Source organism: Talpa europaea (genome assembly GCF_964194135.1).
Source record: "Talpa europaea genome assembly, chromosome: 15".
Taxonomy (NCBI): domain Eukaryota; kingdom Metazoa; phylum Chordata; class Mammalia; order Eulipotyphla; family Talpidae; genus Talpa; species Talpa europaea.
Window position 1 is genome coordinate 14,407,194 of NC_140083.1, and position 20,007 is coordinate 14,427,200.

General features: G+C 35.8%; 1 protein-coding gene across 6 annotated transcripts in view; it reads left to right on the forward strand.

Annotated features, from left to right (window-relative positions):
• Positions 1-20,007, forward strand: part of ANKS1B (ankyrin repeat and sterile alpha motif domain containing 1B) — a gene marked incomplete at both ends in the record, with an annotated part of 793,016 nt that overhangs the window by 398,106 nt on the left and 374,903 nt on the right. For all 6 annotated transcript variants that reach the window (XM_084256217.1, XM_084256227.1, XM_084256226.1 and 3 more), the window contains one exon: positions 907-979. In XM_084256217.1, coding sequence (XP_084112343.1) covers positions 907-979 — 73 coding nt within the window. The remainder of the gene's footprint in view (positions 1-906; positions 980-20,007) is intronic.

Here is a 20,007-nt window from a genome sequence, read left to right on the forward strand (position 1 = left end):
AAAAAACTACACACAGAATTAGGTTGTGAAGCACAATAGGTCACTATAATATTCTGAGAACTAGAAAAGGAAATGGTTCTGATATTGACATTCTGAATTGAGCTGTTTGGGAAAATCACTTAATCTCTCTGTATCTGTACCAGGGTGAACAAAATGGGACATTTAAGTAATGCTCACTGTCCTTTCTGAAACCTGCTGTCCACCCAAGTTGCTAGGATGAGCAAGAGGGGGATTTAACCAAAAATGGCTAGAGCTTAGATAGTCAGATCATCCTATAAATTCCAAACTAGATGAATGGCTTATTTGAATCTACCCATTTCTTATATGTATAATTCTGTGATAACATTTGAAATCATTTTTCAAATGAGGTAGGTCAAAGGAACATTTATCTCTTGGAATTAAGGTGTTTCCATGCCTAACTTCTTATCATTATATGTCACAAATCAGCTTGTGGCTGTCAAACCACTTATTAAGAACTTGGTTTCAGTGGCCATATTCACAATCTGAAATCCACCTCTTCATCAGTCAGAGATGCACTTTGTCTGAATCAGATGGCTGCTCAAAGAGGCATCGTTATCACATGAGGTTATCCTCAGCCCTTTCTCCTGATTTAAAAAAATATAGAATTCACGATTTGCTGACCCATCTAGGTCTAAACAAATTTCATTTTAAGAAATACAAAGCAAAGCTGATTTTGAAAGTTTAAGAAAGGGAGACATAATTTATATTTCAAAAGCAATTCAAAAGATGTATGACTCCATTTAAGTCTTTGTCTGTCAGCCTCTTCATTGTAGTATTACAGTAGTAGTAATATCAGAAATATGCTTCTGGCACTTCAAAGTTATTTTAAAATGCATTGCTGAATGTGAATGTAATAACTCATTGATATGGTTTTGTTTCTCACAGATTGACAAAATAATGAGTTCCATAGATGTTGGAATTAACAGTGAACTTGAAGAAATGAATGGCGAGACCCCAAGTAAGAAAACCTCTCCTCTATTTGTTCTGAATAAATGTGCGAAGGAACTAAGTAGAAAATTATAAAAGTCTAGAAAATTTCATATTTTATCATAATAATAGCACCCACGAGTGATTTCCTTTCACAATCATATGCTCTAACCAACATCAACCACAAGTAATTGATTATTGATTTTGCAAATTGAGTGTTTTTCCCATATGGTATCTTAATATGCCATTAACATTAATGGAATTTCAACTTCATGTAAAACTAAGTATGGAACACTTCCAAGTGCTGGGAATGTCATGACTTCATGCACTACTATTTCTTGCTCAATGACATGTCCCTTTCATCCTGGCCAAAGTTATTATAACTCCTCCTAAATTGGAAGCTCCAGCTTGGCAAAAACTATGTTTCTCATCTTCATGTACCCCAGTGTGCCTAGCAGAATGTCCCACAAATAGCAGATTTTGCCATCACTATTTAATACCTTACCCTTGCAAAGTGTGATTTTCTCCTTTACAACTAAAGCTCACAGTAGAATTCCATCTGCAACTTTCTTTAAAGACCTTCTGCTTAATACAATGTTTTGCTTAATACTGTTGGATGATGTCAGATACCAAAAATAACAGTAATATTCATCCAAAAAAACTACTATGCTGGAGACAAAGGACTGGGTTCCATTTCTACCTTGCCACTAAGAGGAGGTGTGACTGTGGCCTGCCTAGGTCTGTAGAAGTTGGAGTTAAAGTAGGAGATTTCCAAGCTGTCAGAAGGGTTCACTATTAAATTAATAATGATGGTTGAAGTTCCTGTAGCAATAATAAAACTAAGGCCTATAAGAAAGAAGTGGGAATGTATTAGAATCAGCAATTATGGGGCTGAGTGTTCCCTTGACTCATCACCAGGGCCTATTCTACAGCACACCGAGTGACTATTAACACATGGATGCTGCAGAATGGCCCTTTGTGCTGCACTGGGCCTGGGGGGAGAAGCCAGAACATTGCTCTCTGGGGTCGCTGTCCCTGACGGGAGCACACAGGTCTAAGTGAGACCCCTGCCAGTGCACCCTTACTCATTTCTCCTATGCTGAGCAAGTAAAAATTTCAATCATTCTAATATAGCTGGGTTCCATGTTTATTATATTATATACATTTTTTAAATGTTATATAAGGCTTTTTTCTGAAGTGTGTATTTTTAAAGATTGAAAAATTCATGAAAAATGTTCTAATACTATGCATATGTTTAGTGATACAAGTATATTCGCTTGTGGTTTTGTGTGGCCAGGTCTCTTGTACCAAAATGCTGATAAGCCTTGAGAACTTTCCTGGTTTCCAAAAAACTAGCCTAGGAATGTGTGTTGCCACATTGTTCTTTCAGAGAAAATAATTTCAAGAAAACTGCAGGAATTCAGATTTTTGAGAGATGTGAAGATAAGATTTTTCTTAGCAATAGTAAATTCCCTGATTCAGAGAATATTAAAGCAGAGACCAAGGGCTACTCTGTTGGAAGGTTTAGGTGACTTTGACCATTTAATGTTCCAAATTCTTCAAAGAGAGCGTGGCATAGAATCATAAAACTATTTTAAATGTGATTTATATCGAAAATAAGGGGAAATGTTAAAAATGCCACTCAAACAAAGCAGTCTTTGAAAGGCATGATAGCGGTTAACAATCCACAGATTACTTTCCCTTCAGTTCCTTCTTCCCACCTCTCATACTGCCCTGCTACCCGCTGCCTTTGTTTACTATTTTTCTGCAGTGGTAATGAAAATGAAAGTAGAGTCTTGGTCCCCAAAGCATGATTATTATTAACAAAAACTGGTTCTGTATGTGCCTTAATTTTCACCTCTTAATTACACACTAATTATGCACTAAGTGATTGACCATAACATGAGCATTCCAATTGGCCATTAAGCCAGTTGTGAATTACAGCTTTACTGAGCTGCAGTCTTATCCCTCTGGAGGCTGGGTAGAACCAGAGAGGTGATAAACAACCTCATGAAGATGACATTTCACAAATATTGTATAGGGTATTGAGTGTGGTTGGAAAATCACCTGGTGGAATCTGAAGGCAGTGGTGAATTCAGATCTCAGCTATGTTTGCTCTTAGGCAACTCACTCAGTTTCCTCATTGACAGACATTAATGTGAAATCATTACAGAGACATGTCCAATGGCATGTATCTTACAAATTTGTATTAAATTTTAGACCTCCCCTTACCCTACCATAATGGAGACATTATGTTCGATGCTAAGGGCATTCACAGGTAACACACATACACCCTTTCTTTAAGAATCTTATGATGTCAGCTAAGCTCAGTCTTCATGTAAAACTTGCTGTGTTCCCTGGAATTGTATAGTGTGCCAACTGGAAAACAGGTAGTAACAAGCCTAATAATTAACTGGTACCAGAGAAAACTAATTACTAAAAGACAGCATAAAACTCCAGGATAGCCTGGTGAAGAATAAAGAAAACTCTAGAATGTGGTGATCAAAATAGTCTAAATTAATTTTTTGAAATCTGAGACTCTCTTTTTGCTTGACAGTAGGGAAGAGATGTGCAATAAAACTAATGGGAGGGAAATTTAGAAAGAGCAAGAGGAAATCCCACTTTACCTGGTTTGTGCTGTCAGTCTCTAGCATTGTGTTTTGAAAGGCCACTAAGTCTAGATGCATGTCCATTGCTAACAGCTGCATAGTTATATGAGAATTTATGATGTTTGTTCCTAAAAACCCCAGAGGATGATTGGGAGACTAGAATTATAAATGAGACAAATACATGGAGGTTCAAGGTTGAGCATTAAAATTTCCATAGTCTTTCCCATTTTGTTTCAATGCTTTTCTTTGCTATTTCCCCACCCCACACACTTGCAGCATCAGGTATTCTGTGAACAAAGTATTAGACATGGAAGGAACTTGAAACACTTTCATTTTCACACCAAATATATGAACCAGATCAAAGTTCAAGCAGTTCCTTTGAATCAACTAACTGGCTCCACTCATAGAACTGTCATCACTATCACTATCATTTCTTTTTTATTTCCATAGCAATTACAGAGTAGTTTGAATCTCATCCAGAAGCCTCAACTGCTCAGGACTAAGGTAGAAGTAAAATAAATAAAATTTATTAAATTTATTTTAGGTCAGTCTCAGGTTCTCACTTAAAATATTATTAATGGATAGTTTTCAAAAGAATATTATCTGGTTTCTCACTGAAATCCAATTTAAATGTCAAACAAATAGGCATTGGGAGTAGGATTCAATTATATCGAATGCCTCATATTATGTAGAACAATTTATTCTTTAGTGATGCTGGAGATGTAATGTGATAGTACATTCTACAACATTATGTGCTCCATAGATAGGATTTTTTTATAGAATAGATATTAATGTTAGATGGACTTGACTTCAGATTCTAGCTTTACAATTCATCTGTTTTGTGACCTCTTTGATGTTACCTTCTCTTTGCCCCTCTGTAAATTCAGATTTTCAAACCATCTCATAAGACTGCAGAAAGATTAAATTATATACTTGTACAATTATATCTTAGAACACACCAGGTGATCAATAAATATAAATTCTCTCACCTTCTCATCCAAGTATGCATAACTTATCTTGCTAATTACAGCGTAAGCCACGCAGGAAGATACTTGAGAAACCTTGCTTATTTTTTTGATCAGTGATAAGTGTAGTTAAGATATAACCACTATTCTAAGTTGCTTTCATGTGGAGCCTTTCTTCAAGTTTTATTTCTTAAACATTGTCCTTGTATCACAAAGCAGCACTTTCAAGTTAGGAAATTTACCATGTTCATTGGAACTACTTCAGATTGTCACACTTTCTAAGAATCTGGTTGATGATCTTCTTGATGAGACTGAGGATCACTTAAGTAAAGTGGAGACAATAATTGGCCTCCCAGGACTTGCTTATTATACAACAGCAAATATGCAGTGTAATCAAATGCCCAGTCTTTACAATACATGGGTAGCAGACAACCTTGCAAACACCCTCCTATCTCTAAACTGTCTTTAATAATCTCATACAGCACTAAGCAGACTTCAGATATATGAGCTGTGTTAGATCTCAAATACATGGCTATAAGAAATGTATTTAGTTTTTAAGGCTGAGATTTTTTTCTTACACTTAAAGTTAGTTGTATTCTAAGAGAAATACTCTAGAGTCTTATCTTTTAAAAACCTGCTTTTGCCAATATACAAATTCCATCTAAATTTAATTATAAATGAAAGCTAATAAAATGAATTTCTAAAGCATTTTATCACAGGACACACCATTTTGGATAGAGAAAGCACAATTCTTGAGTCATTTGCTGGAAAATACACAGCCTAGAAGCAGTAGCTAACATTAATCCTGCAACCTCATTTTCCAAATTTTTGTTCTTCCTCACCCAGAGTCTGAGGGACAGGTTATAGTTCATAGCTGTAGAGACCTTTCACAAAGAGAGTTTCTAGGAATTTAGGAGTTCACTGAGGCAGAGTAGGTGGTCTGTCTCCTCCTGGTCTATGTTCTGCCTTTACCCTGGCCCTAGAGAGCTCAGATGGACCTTTACAAAGAGACTCTCTCTGGCCATGGAAGCAGTCCCTCCCTGATGTCTTAGTGGCAGTCAGGTCCCTGCTTTTTGCTCAGATAGTTCTAGAGATGCATCAGCAGGTGCTTGCCGCCATATAGCTGGTGGCTGTCCTGCTGATGTTGCTGAGGGCAGTAACATTCCTACGTTGCTGAGAGCAGTAGGAGATATTGTCTACAGTTTCCTAGATATTATTTACAGCTTCTCTGGGAGAACACTATTAAAAAATGTCTTCAGAAAACAGAGGAAAGAAACCAGAATGAATTCCACTTTTTTTTTTTAACTACGTGACAGTTTTTGTGCAACTTATTCCTGTGAACTTTTTTTTTTCATTCTCAAAAACAGTCATTTAGTTATTATTCTGCCCATTTTGTAGATGAGGAAAGGCTTAGAAATGGTAACTGTCAGTCAACTTGCTTCCAATGTTTCCTTTCTCCTGAAGTTCATATTCCTTTCAATAAAACATGCTGCCTGCAGAAAACAATAGAAGCCAGAACTTTGCTTCTTTCTCTTTAGCTCAAATCACACTCATCTGCACCAAGGGGAGCCAGCAGAGGGTGTTTAGGTGTAGAACCAGCCAATTCCTCTTAGCAAAGCTTAACTATTGCTAGAACTCAAACCCTAAAGCCCTCCCAAATCACAGACCACATGGTCATATATTTAAATGAATCACAATTTTGAATTTCTTCTGCCTCCCCAAAGAGAATGCATAAATGCTAATAATGACCTGAGTTTCACTTGTTTTCAGAGGAAAAATTTTCCTTGCCTCCAGGAATATTCTTTTTCCCATGAATTGTTAAATTGCACATAAAAACCTCTCGGTGAAATGCTTTGCAACAGGCATCGTTTATTTTTTATTTTTACTTCTTTTTACAGCACTATTTTTAATAGAACCAACTGGGGAAGGTGGGTAGTAGAATACTTTAGCACACAAGCACACTATTTTGTCTAAATCAAGAGAAGACTTACTTTTATTATTATTTTATGTAATACTTAACTGAGTGACTTTTTTCAGATAGATTAAATCTAAGAAATCTCTTAGTACTGAAATAGCTATGTAGAAATGTGAATAACAGTCATTATTAGGCTACTTTGAGTTAACCAATCTTTCTAATCAACCAAACAATTGTGTTCTAAGCACAATGGACTTTAAAAAGTATTTAACAACATACAGTCCAAATAGTTATGAAAAACTAAAATAGCCTACATGATTTTGATTATTAGCATGTGGCTGAGATTTCTAGTTTTTAAATCACAGGTAATATTTGCATGCAAATTTAGGTTTCTCTGAAGTATCAAATTGTTGAGTATTAGCCTATGGCCTAATATTTGCCTACGATGTATCTACAGTTATAATTAGTACACTGCTGTCAATTCAACAAAATTCAACACACTTAACTTCTAGAACAGGCCTAAAGAAGTAAGCAAGTACAAACTTCCACTTGTACTTAAATAACTTTCATAACATTTTCCATATACAATCAACCAGCTTCAACTAACATCTGCTTCCATACTTCCTATGATAATAAGCTTTTTACTTTTAGAGACAATATATTCCTTAACTGGGAAGTTCAAAATGTTAAATAATTCTTTTTTGTTTGAATCAAAAATATGTCATCTACATAGATACAGATTTGAATACCCACTCTAACAACTACTAGTGGCGTAACTCTGGGAGAGTCATTTCATCAGTCTGAACCTCACTTCTTCATGTGAAAAACGTTGTAACAAATAATATCTACTCCCCCCAAATTATTGGGGAGAACTAATAAATTACTACATGAGAAAGTCATTAATTATATTCCTGGTACATAGTAGACCATAATAGATGACATCCCTTCTTTGACTTCTCTTTTCCCTTCTATCAGTTCCCTCTTTAAAAAAGTATTTACTAAGAAATTAAAGATAGGGCCTCCCTTGTGCCTCCCTGGTGGCACAAGGAGTTAAGCAACGCACTATGAGGCAATCCACAGCCTCTGCAGCACGAGTTCAATCCCTGGTCAGCCAGGGAGCAACCCACATGGTGCAGCAGACCTCTCCTGTTGCGCCCGCTGCTCCCCTCAGCAGTGTATTTCAGTCATTCTGCCTGTTCTGCTCCCCACTCTGTCTCTGGTGAATCCTCTTACCCTCTGCATCTCTGGCCTATACCCTGGCTCTTGTATGCATAAATGAATAAATCTTTTGAAAAAAAGAAATAAAAGATAGGCAATGCCCTATTCCTTAACATAGATATAACTACAGATAGATATAGGTATATTGATATCAATATCTATATCTCTATATATTGACATCAATATATCTGTATCTACCTATCTTGAAGATACGGATTTTTTCGTAGACTACCTTTTATGTATACCTTTTATGCATTCACCATAATGCTGGAAAACAGCAAAGGGTCTTCTTTGTAGACACTTGAAAAGTAGTAGTTGAGTTTAATCACTACTATTTATATATAACTTTCAGTGCATTTCACAGAGTCTACCATTAATGCCTTCCTGCTAGTAAGAGTGTAGGAGGTAAAAATAATTAAAAGTAATTTAAAATAAGTTATGGATAAGCTTAATATTGCTTTGAGATTTTTTTTCCCTCAAACTACAAATAATTAAGTAATAAACATGAGTCACACATGAGAAAAACTTTGTTGCTTATATTGGTTGTATCTATCATATACACTCCTTATAATAAAAGACTTCTCATTTACTAGTATTTTTGATACTCAAATATAAAGATCTAGACAGCTAATAGATGAAATGTTTTGTAAATTCAAAAAATAGTGAATGTATCCTAAGGAGGTAAAGGACAAGAGAGAATCAAATCAAGTGACCATTAACAAATAAGTTATGAAACTCTAATTCCCTATGATGCAAGGGTAAATATCTAATTTAAAATTATACTAATGCCATAGAAATGTAGGCATAATATATTACTAAGTAAAAAACATAGATAGCAAATTAAATATTAATCCTACATTTTTAGTACATGTGCTTGAAAAGATATGGAAGTACATATGCAAGGAGATTAACTAAGGGTGTCTCTGGATGATATCAGTGATTTTTGTTTTCTGCCCTTCTAAATTTTCTGAAATTTCATCATAAGCATAAATTACTTTTGTTTTCATTGTCTGCACCATTTACTAAAAAAAAAAACTACTGGCTAATTTAGTGACAAATGTAATGACGAGCAAGTATAAGATTTCTGTATAGACACATAAATACATATATATAAACATATGAAACATAAAACTGTTATTGTTATCAATGCTGATTTAATTGAAGTTTGCCAAGTGAATGTTATTAATGAATATATGATTAAGTCTTTTTATCAGTTCAAATAGTGTTTCAGTGATTTCAAATGGGATTCCTTTGACTTGTTTCAATTTGAATTTTTTATGTTTCTGCAAAAACTATTTTTAAATTACATAAATTTAAAAAATATCCCTAACACAACCCCGATCCAAATTTTTTTTTTATCTTGCTCCTGACCTGATCTGTGTGCACATACTAGTGCCTTCTAGTCCTTGTCTATGTACATATTCAATTTTTATGTATTAATGACTTTTAGATAGAACTTTGCACTCTTCATTTTATATACCATTTCACAAATCATACTTTGTTACATTTTTTTCTTACCCCTTTACTTTCTCCCTAGTTGGAATGTCCATTGTTAGCTTGGTGCATATACTTGCATTCTTTCCCTAATTTTATGCAATCACAAACAAGTAGATGATAGATAGCTGTTCATTGTTTTAAAAACATGACATCATACTATATACATCTCTCTCCAACTTGTTATTTAACAATAAATCACAGTTTTACATTATTTTTATAGTCAATAAAATAAATAACCTAAGAAACAATTGCATTGTTGAATTTACCCTCAGAGAGGTAAAGAGCTAAGATCTGATTGTTCTTCCCACCTCTGCACTAACTTGCTGTGTGACTTGAAAAACACCATCTCATAGTGAGCCTCAGTTTCTGATTTGAAAATAAAAGGGGAGCATTAGATATTTTTCACCATTATAATTCTTTGACTCATGGTTTTATCTTTCATTTTATGGATGTACCCTGACAAAATATCCATCTTTAAGGCTTTCTACTTCTTAATTTCTGTAGGATAAATGACCAATAAGTCTCAAGGATTTGAGATTTCAACTAGGAATGTTGCCAGATCCTCATTTTACAATGCTTTCAAAAATATGTTGATATAATAAATGCATAACTTCATTGATCTATGTCTATAAGACAGATTAGTCTTTGTTTCTATATTACAAAGTGACTTTCTCCTAAGCATCTCAGCTCATAAAAACCCTTATCTTCTGCTGGTTTGGAGGAGACTTAAATGACTTGCTGAAATCATCTATTCATTAGTGATGAGAAGGGGAATAAACACAGGATTTCTGATACTATGCTTAGCCTGCTTCTTGAATCCACTAAGCTTCTTATAAAAATTTCCATGGCAAAAACATAGTTAGTATTTCAATAGTGTATACCTTTCACCCAAGTGTTCACAATTGACCATTTCTTACCCACTGACTTAGATTGACCAAATTGTAGTCAGGCATCTCTCCTCTTTCAAGTATTAATTGAACCATAAAAGGCATTTCACCAGTATTATGCTAACTGATTTTCTCTGTGTGGTCAGTGTTTTAAAAAACGTGTGCTTTTATGTACATATGTATGTGTGTGTGACATGTAGATTATATCTCTACAGTAATCAAAATTGTATGTGTGACATAATTATATATGTGAAATATATACAGATTGATTTCTGATAAAATTCTATATCAATCAAGAATTTCCTTAGAAAATTCCATATATCTTAATATAATAGCAAATGTGCATAAGAATAAAGTATGCAAGTAATAAATAAGTAAAATAATAAGTAAATAGCACAATAAGTAAATACATACTAAATACATAAATACATACATACAATGTAAGTGAAATACACTTTGGCTTATTTTTTTTAACAAAGGTATAGTGTGCAATGCCAAATACCTTATCATCCCCTGTTGCTGACATCACATAATGCTCATTGTAATCACACTGAACATTTACTATAAAAATAAAGATTTCCTTTTCTTAAGCTTGAATAGCATTTCATTGTGTGTATAGGTCATATTTTCTTTTTATTATTTTATTAAATTTTCTTATATTGCTGTTCATTTTTGTACAATATTTCATTTTTCCCCTCAGGTGTAATCCCAGAAATCTCCTATCACCACTTCACCCATGAAGTGGTGCTCTTGTGCTCTTTCTTGCCCTGTTTTGATCCCCTCCCTCTGCCTCTCCTGCTGTATGCCTCAGATCTAGAATTTGCCTGGTACTTTCGTCCTTTTTGAACTCTGTCCCTTTGTTCAGTTTCCCTATTTTCTTTATCCATGGATCCACTGGAAGTCACTTAGGTTGTTTCAATATCTGGCTGTTATGAACAGAGCTGCAATGAACGGAATGAAGATAGCTCTTGAGGCTCTTCCTTTCACTTCTTTTAGATAAATACCCAGAAGTGGAATTGCTGAGGCTCGTGGTACTTCTATTTTTAATTCTATTTAATACTGTTTTGCATTGCATCTGCACCATTTTACATTTCCACCAACAGTGTACAGGATTCCAGTTTTATGTTTCTTCCTTGACAACACTTTTTTTTTATAATAGTTATCTTAACAGATGTGAGGAGATATCTCATTTCCCTGCCTATAAGTGATGTTGAGCAGCTTGTTGGCCAGGGGAGCACTATGCTAAGTGGAATAAACCAGTCACAGAAGGATAAATATTGCATTATTCTCCTCACATGATGTCTCAGCTCTTTCAGGATGCTCTAGCACAATACTGTAGTCTCCATGGCTTAAAAACGACAGCAACTTATTTCTCACAGTTCTGTAGATTGAGAAGTACAAGATCAAGGTACCAAGATTCTAGTTCATGGACAGCATCTTTTTTCTGTGACCTCCATGGCAAAAAGGATAAGCAGTCTCTTTGGGGTCTTTTTTATGAGGTCACTAATCCCATTCACCAGGGTTCCATCCTCATGACCATATCACCTCCCAAAGGCTCCACCTCCAAATATTATCACATGGAGTTTAGATCTTAAGATATCAATTTTGATGACTGGATCAAGAAGATGTGGTACATATACACAATGGAATATTACTCAGCATTCAAAAAAGATAAACACATGCAGTTTGAAGCAACATGGATGGAGCTGGAAGGGATCATGCTCAGCCAGAAAGAAAAAGAAAAATACCGGATGGTCTCACTTATAACAGGAATCTAGAAAACCTAAATAAGGGACCAGAAAAAAGAATAACTACAAGAAAGAAAAAAATCAAAATCAACAAACAACTATGAACCAGAGACACACTTTGGGGGGGGGCGGGGAAAGGAGGGATTGGGGTCAAAATCAGGGGGTTGCAATTGTATGGGGAATATAAAAATTTAAAAAAAAAGATATCAATTTTGGAGGAATACAAATATTCAGTCTTTAGCATATTGGGTCTCTAAAATAGTCAAATCCATAAAAATTGAGAGTATAATGGTGACTGCTAGTGACTGGAAGAGGAGTTGCTGTTCAATAGGTATAAAATTTCAGTTATACAAGATAACCTTCTAGATATCTGCAGTGCAGCTTGGTACCTATTGTTAAAATACTGTATTGTGCACTGAAAAATTGACTAAGAGAAGTATATCTCATATTAAGTGTTATAACCACACAAATAAAGAATAAAGAACATAAAATAGGACTCTTCTACCCATACGTTCCCAACAAATATTTCTTCCATATGAACTTCTCAGGCATATAAATAAATCATTTACATCTGGTACACTCCTGTTATTTTTTTTCTAGTGAAATAAGTACTCATATTCTTGTTACTTAGAGTAGGAAATCTGTGTACTTATACTTTGCTCCTTTTAAAAAAGCTTTCTTAAGGCTTATAATAAAAGATATCATTACAGTAAAATAAAACCCCCATTAAAATAGTAAGAGCTATGAACCAGAAGTGGAAATGACCAACCAGTAAAATAGGTTTCTAGCTCACTTTTATAAAATAGGTTTTCTAGCTCACTTTTATAAATTAAAGAAAAATGTGTTTACCCTATGAATGAAATAAATAAGGCAGTTTTCCCCAATAATTAAAAAGAGAATATCAAAAAGAAATGTTTTAAATAGGGCAAAAGAAGAAAGAATATATTTCAGAAAGCTTAAGAAAGGTAAATGACTATAAATTGGCACTGAACTTCTTGGCATCTATAACAAAAGTAGCAACAGAGGGCCTCCCTGGTGGCACAAGGGGTTAAGCACCGCACTATGAAGCAATCCACCACTTCTGCTGCATGAGTTGGATCCCCCTGTTGGCCAGGGAGCAGCAACCCATATGGTGCAGCAGACCTCTCCTGTTGCACCCACTGCTTCCCTCAGCAGTGTGTTTCAGTCAGTCTGCCTGTTCTGCTCCCCACTCTGTCTCTGGTGAATCCTCTCACCCCCCACCCCCACACCTCTGGCCTGTACCCCAGCTCTTGTATGCATAAATAAATAAAATCTTTTTTTTAAAAAAAGTAGCAACAGAATCACCATCATAATGGAGATGTTACCAAGGCATGCAGGGAAAGTTCTTTCTTAGCTTGAAACTCTGAAGGAATTTCCCCTGTGAGTCATTTTATAAAAGATATATAAGTAGATGAGGAACAATGCTTGTGTTGTGCTACAGGGGAAAGGAAAGAGTTCAGTGTGACTAATATGTGGCCAGGTGTAGTTATAGTTGGTGTCTCTGTAACGACTTCCTCCTGGGACTTCTAGCTTTCTCCATATAATATAAGCAAGAATTAGTTTTATCAATGTTTTCCCTTAGTCTTTCAAGGAAGATCATCTTTAATTAACCTGTTATGTGCCGATGAATTGAATGCCAGGATTGGAGGAGTACATAGTAAAATTATCTATCTAAAACTTTCAATGACAAGTTGAGGAAATAACTCATTGTAGATGAAAAAGTATGAAATATGGCATCAGAAAGTGTGTGTGAGAGTTCTAGCTCCATCCCTTGCTGGTTGTGTGACCTGGACAAGTTCCTTCATCATTCTGAGCCTTCATTTCCTTGTTCTTTAAAATTTTTAATAAAACATTATAATATGTTGATAAAAAAATGAGAGTAATAATAAATTTCTTCCTTCTTGCTATAATTGAGTAAATTATATGAAAACACTTATAAGCAGTAAAGGTCTGTTATTTATTACTACAAGACCTTTTCAGAAACTTCTTTACTTTTAAATTAGAGGTCATTGTATTCATTTTTCTCTGTAGGCAATTTGCAGTTTACAAGCACTCAATAAGGTAGTTGTTTTATTATCTACATGTAGACCATTCACCCTCTGGAACTTTTCTTAAGAAAATCAGACATTTTCTTGAGGAAATGACCAACCAGTAAAATAGGTTTTCTAGCTCACTTTTATAAATTAACGAAAAAATTGTTTATTCATGAATAAAATAAATAAGGCAGTTTTTCCCAATAATTAAAAAAAAGAATAGAGAAAAATTCAAGAAAAATGAACTAAGACCAAGCACTCAACATATGCAGGATTACAACTTGATTGTTTAGAGTTTAATTGCAGTTCAATCAACAGCCAGTCTCTCTTTGGCTAATTTGATAAAGTAGGCAGTAAGTTATTTTAAAGATAATTATGCTAACAACTGGTTGGTTGAGTTTATGGTATGGGACTTAGAGAACCTACCAGCTATGCTGCTGTCAGTCACCTCTACATGATTCCAAGGGAAATTGATGACCTAAACTGCTAATAGTAAACTGTAGAAAAAGAACAAAGTGTCTGCAAGAGAAAATGTGTATTATTTAATGATATTTAAAAGAAAATCTCTCTCTTTTTTTCTAATTGAGGTAACATTGGTTTACAGCACTATATATGATTCAAAGGTCTAGATTCATACCTCTTCAAATGTATGTTACCATACCACACTCCCCTCAAATACAATTATATACAGTGTCACAAACTAATGTCACCTCAATAAAACATAAAACATTTATGAATAAATTCATGAATTTCTTGTACAATGCTAAAATAAAATAAATAAAATGGAAGTTGCAGCTTCTAAAAAAAATCTTATTTTTAATCCTTACTGCATATATGTGTATTTGTGTGTACAGATATGTGTGTACACAAACATCCATCTTCAGGAAAGGAAAATACTTGTAGGCAAAGGGAACATAAGCATTAATAAAGGGTTATATATTTTAAAAAGATATTCCAATTTCCTGAGAGTATTCCAGAATTTGCACTTATGGTCTTGAAATTTTCATACCCATGATCAGTGTTAAAAGCACCACCAAAGTCTCTCAGAGGAAGATAAGGATTCTGTTAAATTTGGGAAGATTTGAGCATGAGATTCAACAGTCATTCATATCTTAAATAAACATCAGCCAGGAGTCAAGATTTGGAAAGGGATTAAATGGAACATTTTGAATTATGAGATATCAGAGACATGGGATTGCTAATACAAATTTAAGTTAAGATATATTTTATCTGTTCACGTAGTTTTGTGAATGTTCTCTGGCACACAGGAAGTGGCTAGGCCAGGCTCACCCGGATTGCTATGGGCTGACAAGGTTTTCATACACCTGTTGTGGTTCTAACATCCTGAATTTCTTTTCGGGTCCCATGTATTCCCAACTTTAAGATTCTAGACTGAAGAAAATGAAAATTATTCGTCATTTTTTTATTTTTTAATGAGAAGTTTTCTCCATAAAGATTTACATTTGACTTTTAAATGTACATAGTGTATTTGACTCATGATTCACTAAATGTAAATGATGATACAGGACTCAGTAAAGAAAATCTCCCCATAACCCCTTTCACCTCAGATTCCAATTTCTCCTTTCCATAAGTTACCACACAGCATAAGTTGTATTTCCAGATATATTTAATCAAGATATAAGCAATTTTGAGTGTATCTTCTTTCCTCCCTTTGCTTTTTTTAACCTATTAATTTTTTTAAAGATTTATTTATTTATGCATACAAGAACTGAAGTACAGGCCAGAGGTGCAGGATTGAGAGGATTCACCAGAGACAGAGTGGGGAACAGAACAGGCAGACTGACTGAAATACACTGCTGAGAGGAGCAGCAGGCAAGACTGGAGAGGTCTGCTGTGCCATGTGGCTAGCTCCCTGGCTGGCCAGGATGGAACTTCTCCTGCAGAGGCTGCAGATAGCTTCACAGTGCTGTGCTTAACCCCTTGCGCCACCAGGGAGGCCTAACCTATTAATTTAAATGAATGAAGACCTTCCCATAACAGAGCATAAAGTACTTCCTGGTATTTGTGTAGCTGTACCACCATTTACTTAACTATGTCCTTATTGATAGAGATTGTTTCCAGTATGCTGCTATTATAAGCAATGCTATAATAAATAAGCTTGTCTACACTTAATTGTGCAGGCCTGAAAAATGTATCTGATGAATGCATTCCCAAAAGTTAATGGGTCAGTGTGTATGTACATTCGTCCCTTGGTTAAGTATTGCCAAATTGCAGTGACTTACTCCATCATCCCATCAGAAATATAAGGGAAAGCTTGTTACATCTTGACCAACATATTACATTATCAAACTTTTGGACCTTTACTTATTTGGCAGGTAAGAAGTAATATAACTCTATGCCATTTCTTATGTTATGAGTCAAGTTGAGCTTCTTTTCACATGCTTAAATTTTATTTGTATTTCCTCTTCTTTCTGCATTACTTGTTCCTACACATTGTGCTTGGTGGGAATGAAGTGGTGGTGTTTTTGGTCTATTTGAATTGATTCAAAGGACTTCTTCATCATTAGGCCTATAACCTGGTGTGTGTGAAATGAGTTCCAATTATTTCTGTCCCAGTTTTTCATTTATCTTGACTTTTTGACTTATGGTAATTTTTGCCATGCAAAATTTTAAAAGGCCTTCATGGTTGATTTAATCAAGACTTTTAAAAATTGATGATTTCAATGTTTTGTATTAGAAAGGCCTCCTCACTCCTACATTGTTTATTAATTTTCCTGTAGTTTCTTCAAGTACTTTTATCAGTTTGGTTTTTCTACTTTCCATCTGTATATAATTTCCTCTTATGTAAGGAATGAAGAATGGATCAAACTTTATTTTTAAAGATGACTACTCAATTGCCCCAACAGCATTTAAGGAATTAGTAGTTTAAGTAGTTCTCAATGGTTCGAGGTGGACATTTGTTATATGCTTGATATCCAATGATATCTTGTTTTTAATTTTTTTCTATTCCTCTTATGTATTTGTATCTATTCATGTCACCACACTGTTATGAGTATAATATCCATTTTCAGAGTTCATGTTTTCTACCCAGCAAATTTGTACTGGTACTTCAACATTTTTTTTTTTTTATATACTTTCATTTAATTTTCTAGAGGCATGTCTTATTTTATTTATTTATTTGTTTGTTTGTTTGGTTGGTTTATACATGCACTGGGTACAGTCAGAAGCGCGGGAGGGTGAGAGAATTCACCAGAGCCAGAGCGGGGAGCAGAGCAGGCAGAAGGACCGAAGTACACTGCTGAGGGGAGCAGCGGGCGGCAGGAGAGGTCTGCGCGCCATGTGGGACCCTCCTCCGGTGGCCGGGATGCAGCCGGGGATCAAACCGGCACCGCAGTGGTCGCGGGCAGCTTCGCAACCCAGCGCTCAACCGCTGCGCCACCGGGGAGACCCACTTCAACATTTTTTAAATATTTGAATACCACCCATTAACACTCTGTTTCTTTGAGGTTTAGAGATGCCTAATTTATCTGAGTCCTGCAGACTCAGACATCAGCCAGAATTTCCTGCCTAGTTGACAGCTACATGTAAAGATAGACTTCTTAGAAAGAAGCTTTCTATGCAGATGGAAGATTCCCACCCTCAGAGCCTTTAGAGACCAAGACAACTTGGATAGTTGAGTTGATTGTCACTGTGAGAGGAAACTTTCTGTGCACCTTCTCATAGAAGCCTATAACTGTGGGCCCTTGTCCAGTTTTCTCAAAACTCGAACAACCACTAAAAGATGAACAGACACTGTGACTTCTCTATAGTGATCTTCTGCTTGAACACGAGCCAATCTTATTATTCCTTACAATTCTCTTCTCTCAGACCCCCATACTCGAAAACAAAATCTTGTTTGTTTATTCTTCATTTTCACTTTTATATCATCACCAGTGCTTATGCCTAGAAGCATAGTTTCACTTTGGATCCTACCTGCTTAATGTAATTTCAGAGAAAAATTGCCCTGAATGGAGTGTAACAGGGAAAGAAGACTTGTGCAAGAGGGGAGAAAGATTGAATTCAACTCCCCTGAAACAAAGGTGGGAGAGTTTCTAAGCATTGGGGTAAGTTAGTGGAAAAGACATTTATGGGGACATTCAGTAGATGTTAAGTAGGCATCTGTTATGCTAATTGATGCCTATTAAAATGAGGTTCCTATCCTCCCACAGAGCCTGGGAGATAGGAGAAATATCTTTCTGATGATTATCTTTCAAAGGAATTGTTAGGGGGAAAAGGATGTCCTAAAGCTAATTCCATACAGGTTTTGTGGACTCCACCCCCACCCCAGGCCAAAGCCAAAGACACTGGGAACTCCAAATCCCATCACCACCTAAGGGAAGGTGGCTGGGACCTGAGGGTGGGGGTAAGCAGCCAGGTTGGTATAAAGCCAGACACGTGGGCTTTGGAGGGGTCCCCCATTTTGGCTCTCCGCCAGCTCACAGCCGTCCAGCCAGCTCTGAGAGTGACTTTGGGTTTCCAGGTCGGCAGATCGGGTAGGACACATTAAAGACTTTATTTCCCTATTTTCTCCCTGAGTTGTACATTTTCCTTATTTCCTTTTCCCTTGTAAATAAACCTTTTATTAACCTTTTGTGTGTGCCTGTAGTGGAGTATTATTAAGTCCCTTTTAAGTGCGCGGGTGAGGACCCACAGCCAGGCAATCCGTTCAATATCGGGGCTGTCCTATAACAGACTGACTACCAGATCCTTAGGAATGATACTTCTTGAATATAAAATCAGCAAGAGACTGGGAGAAGATTTATATTATCTCAAAGGGGAAGAGATGGAATGTACAATTTTAAGAGTTCTAATGTAAATGCTTTAAGAAATGGGAAATCCATGGTTGATAGTGAGAAAGAAGCCTCAGAAGTTTACTTAAGCCAAGGGGAACTATTAACCCACTGCGAATCTATAAGCTGGGAAGCCATTCTACCTGTGTCACGTCTCTAATGGGAATTCACCCCCCTTCTTGAGATAAGATCTCATCACTCAGGGCATATTCACATGGGTGCTATATTCACCACCCAATCTGAATCACAGGAATCACACCACTCAATACTATGTTTTCACATGATTTAACATTTTTGAGTGTTTATATACATAAGACAGAAAATGCCTAGGAGTGTAAGTCCTCCCAGAATCTTTCAAATACTATGATTTTCCATCAGGTTTCATATATAATATCTCTTAATCAGAAAAGAAATAATTAGCTTTTCACCAAGCAGTCAATTTAAGTGAGACACTGTTAAACACCTTATTGCATTAATTCTTGTAAACCCCACAAATTCTCTGTGAGGTAGTTATGGCTCATGTTTTACAGACAACAAAACAGAGGGAAAGAGAGATTAGGAAACTTGCCCAAGATCATCTAAACAGAAGCAATGTGATTTAAATGCAGTCTGATTTCAGAATCCAAGATCTTAACTTCTATGTTAAAATGCCTTGCTTTCCATCTTTCAAAAGTTTAGAGCAATATTATATGAACTGTTCAAGAGATGTTATAACAGGATAAACTGCAATATGCTGGAGGTTAGCTTGCTCCTTACTTCTGAGCTTGTGGGCTTCATGTCAGAACAGCAAGGCAGAGGTTTCCTGCCCTGAAATACACTGTGACAGCCACTTAGTGGAGAATCTCGTCATCATCTGCACTATGGATTAGTAATCAGATATTTTCCATAAAACAGTATGACTGAATTCAATGAAGACACCTAGGGAAATTAAAATAATCCATTTTACTCTAATAATTCTAAGAACTTAGGGAGAAGTGTCTGTCAAGGTCAGGGAAACAGAAGAATCTTAGGGATGAAAATGTGAGAAAAATTATTTTTTAAAAATTCCAGAATGCAGGTTAGAATGAGTGCATCTTTTTTTTTTTAATTCCTGTGCAACATTGTTAATCTTAGCATGTGGGTGTTAAAACCACCTCTGGAGCAGGGTGCTAGGCATCCCTTCATCTCTCGGCTGTCTGTGTGCTGGACCATCACACCATCGCTAAAAGCTCCTTTATCTTCTTTCCTTTATCTTCTTTCCAATTGAGCGCTCATCTCTGGGTACTTTTCTTATCCCTGGCTTAGACAGAAGTGTAGATTGGGTTTTACTTGAAGAACTATTGTTCATTAGCTTAGCCTCTTGGCTAAGACACTTATCCACTCTGTGCCTCAGTTTC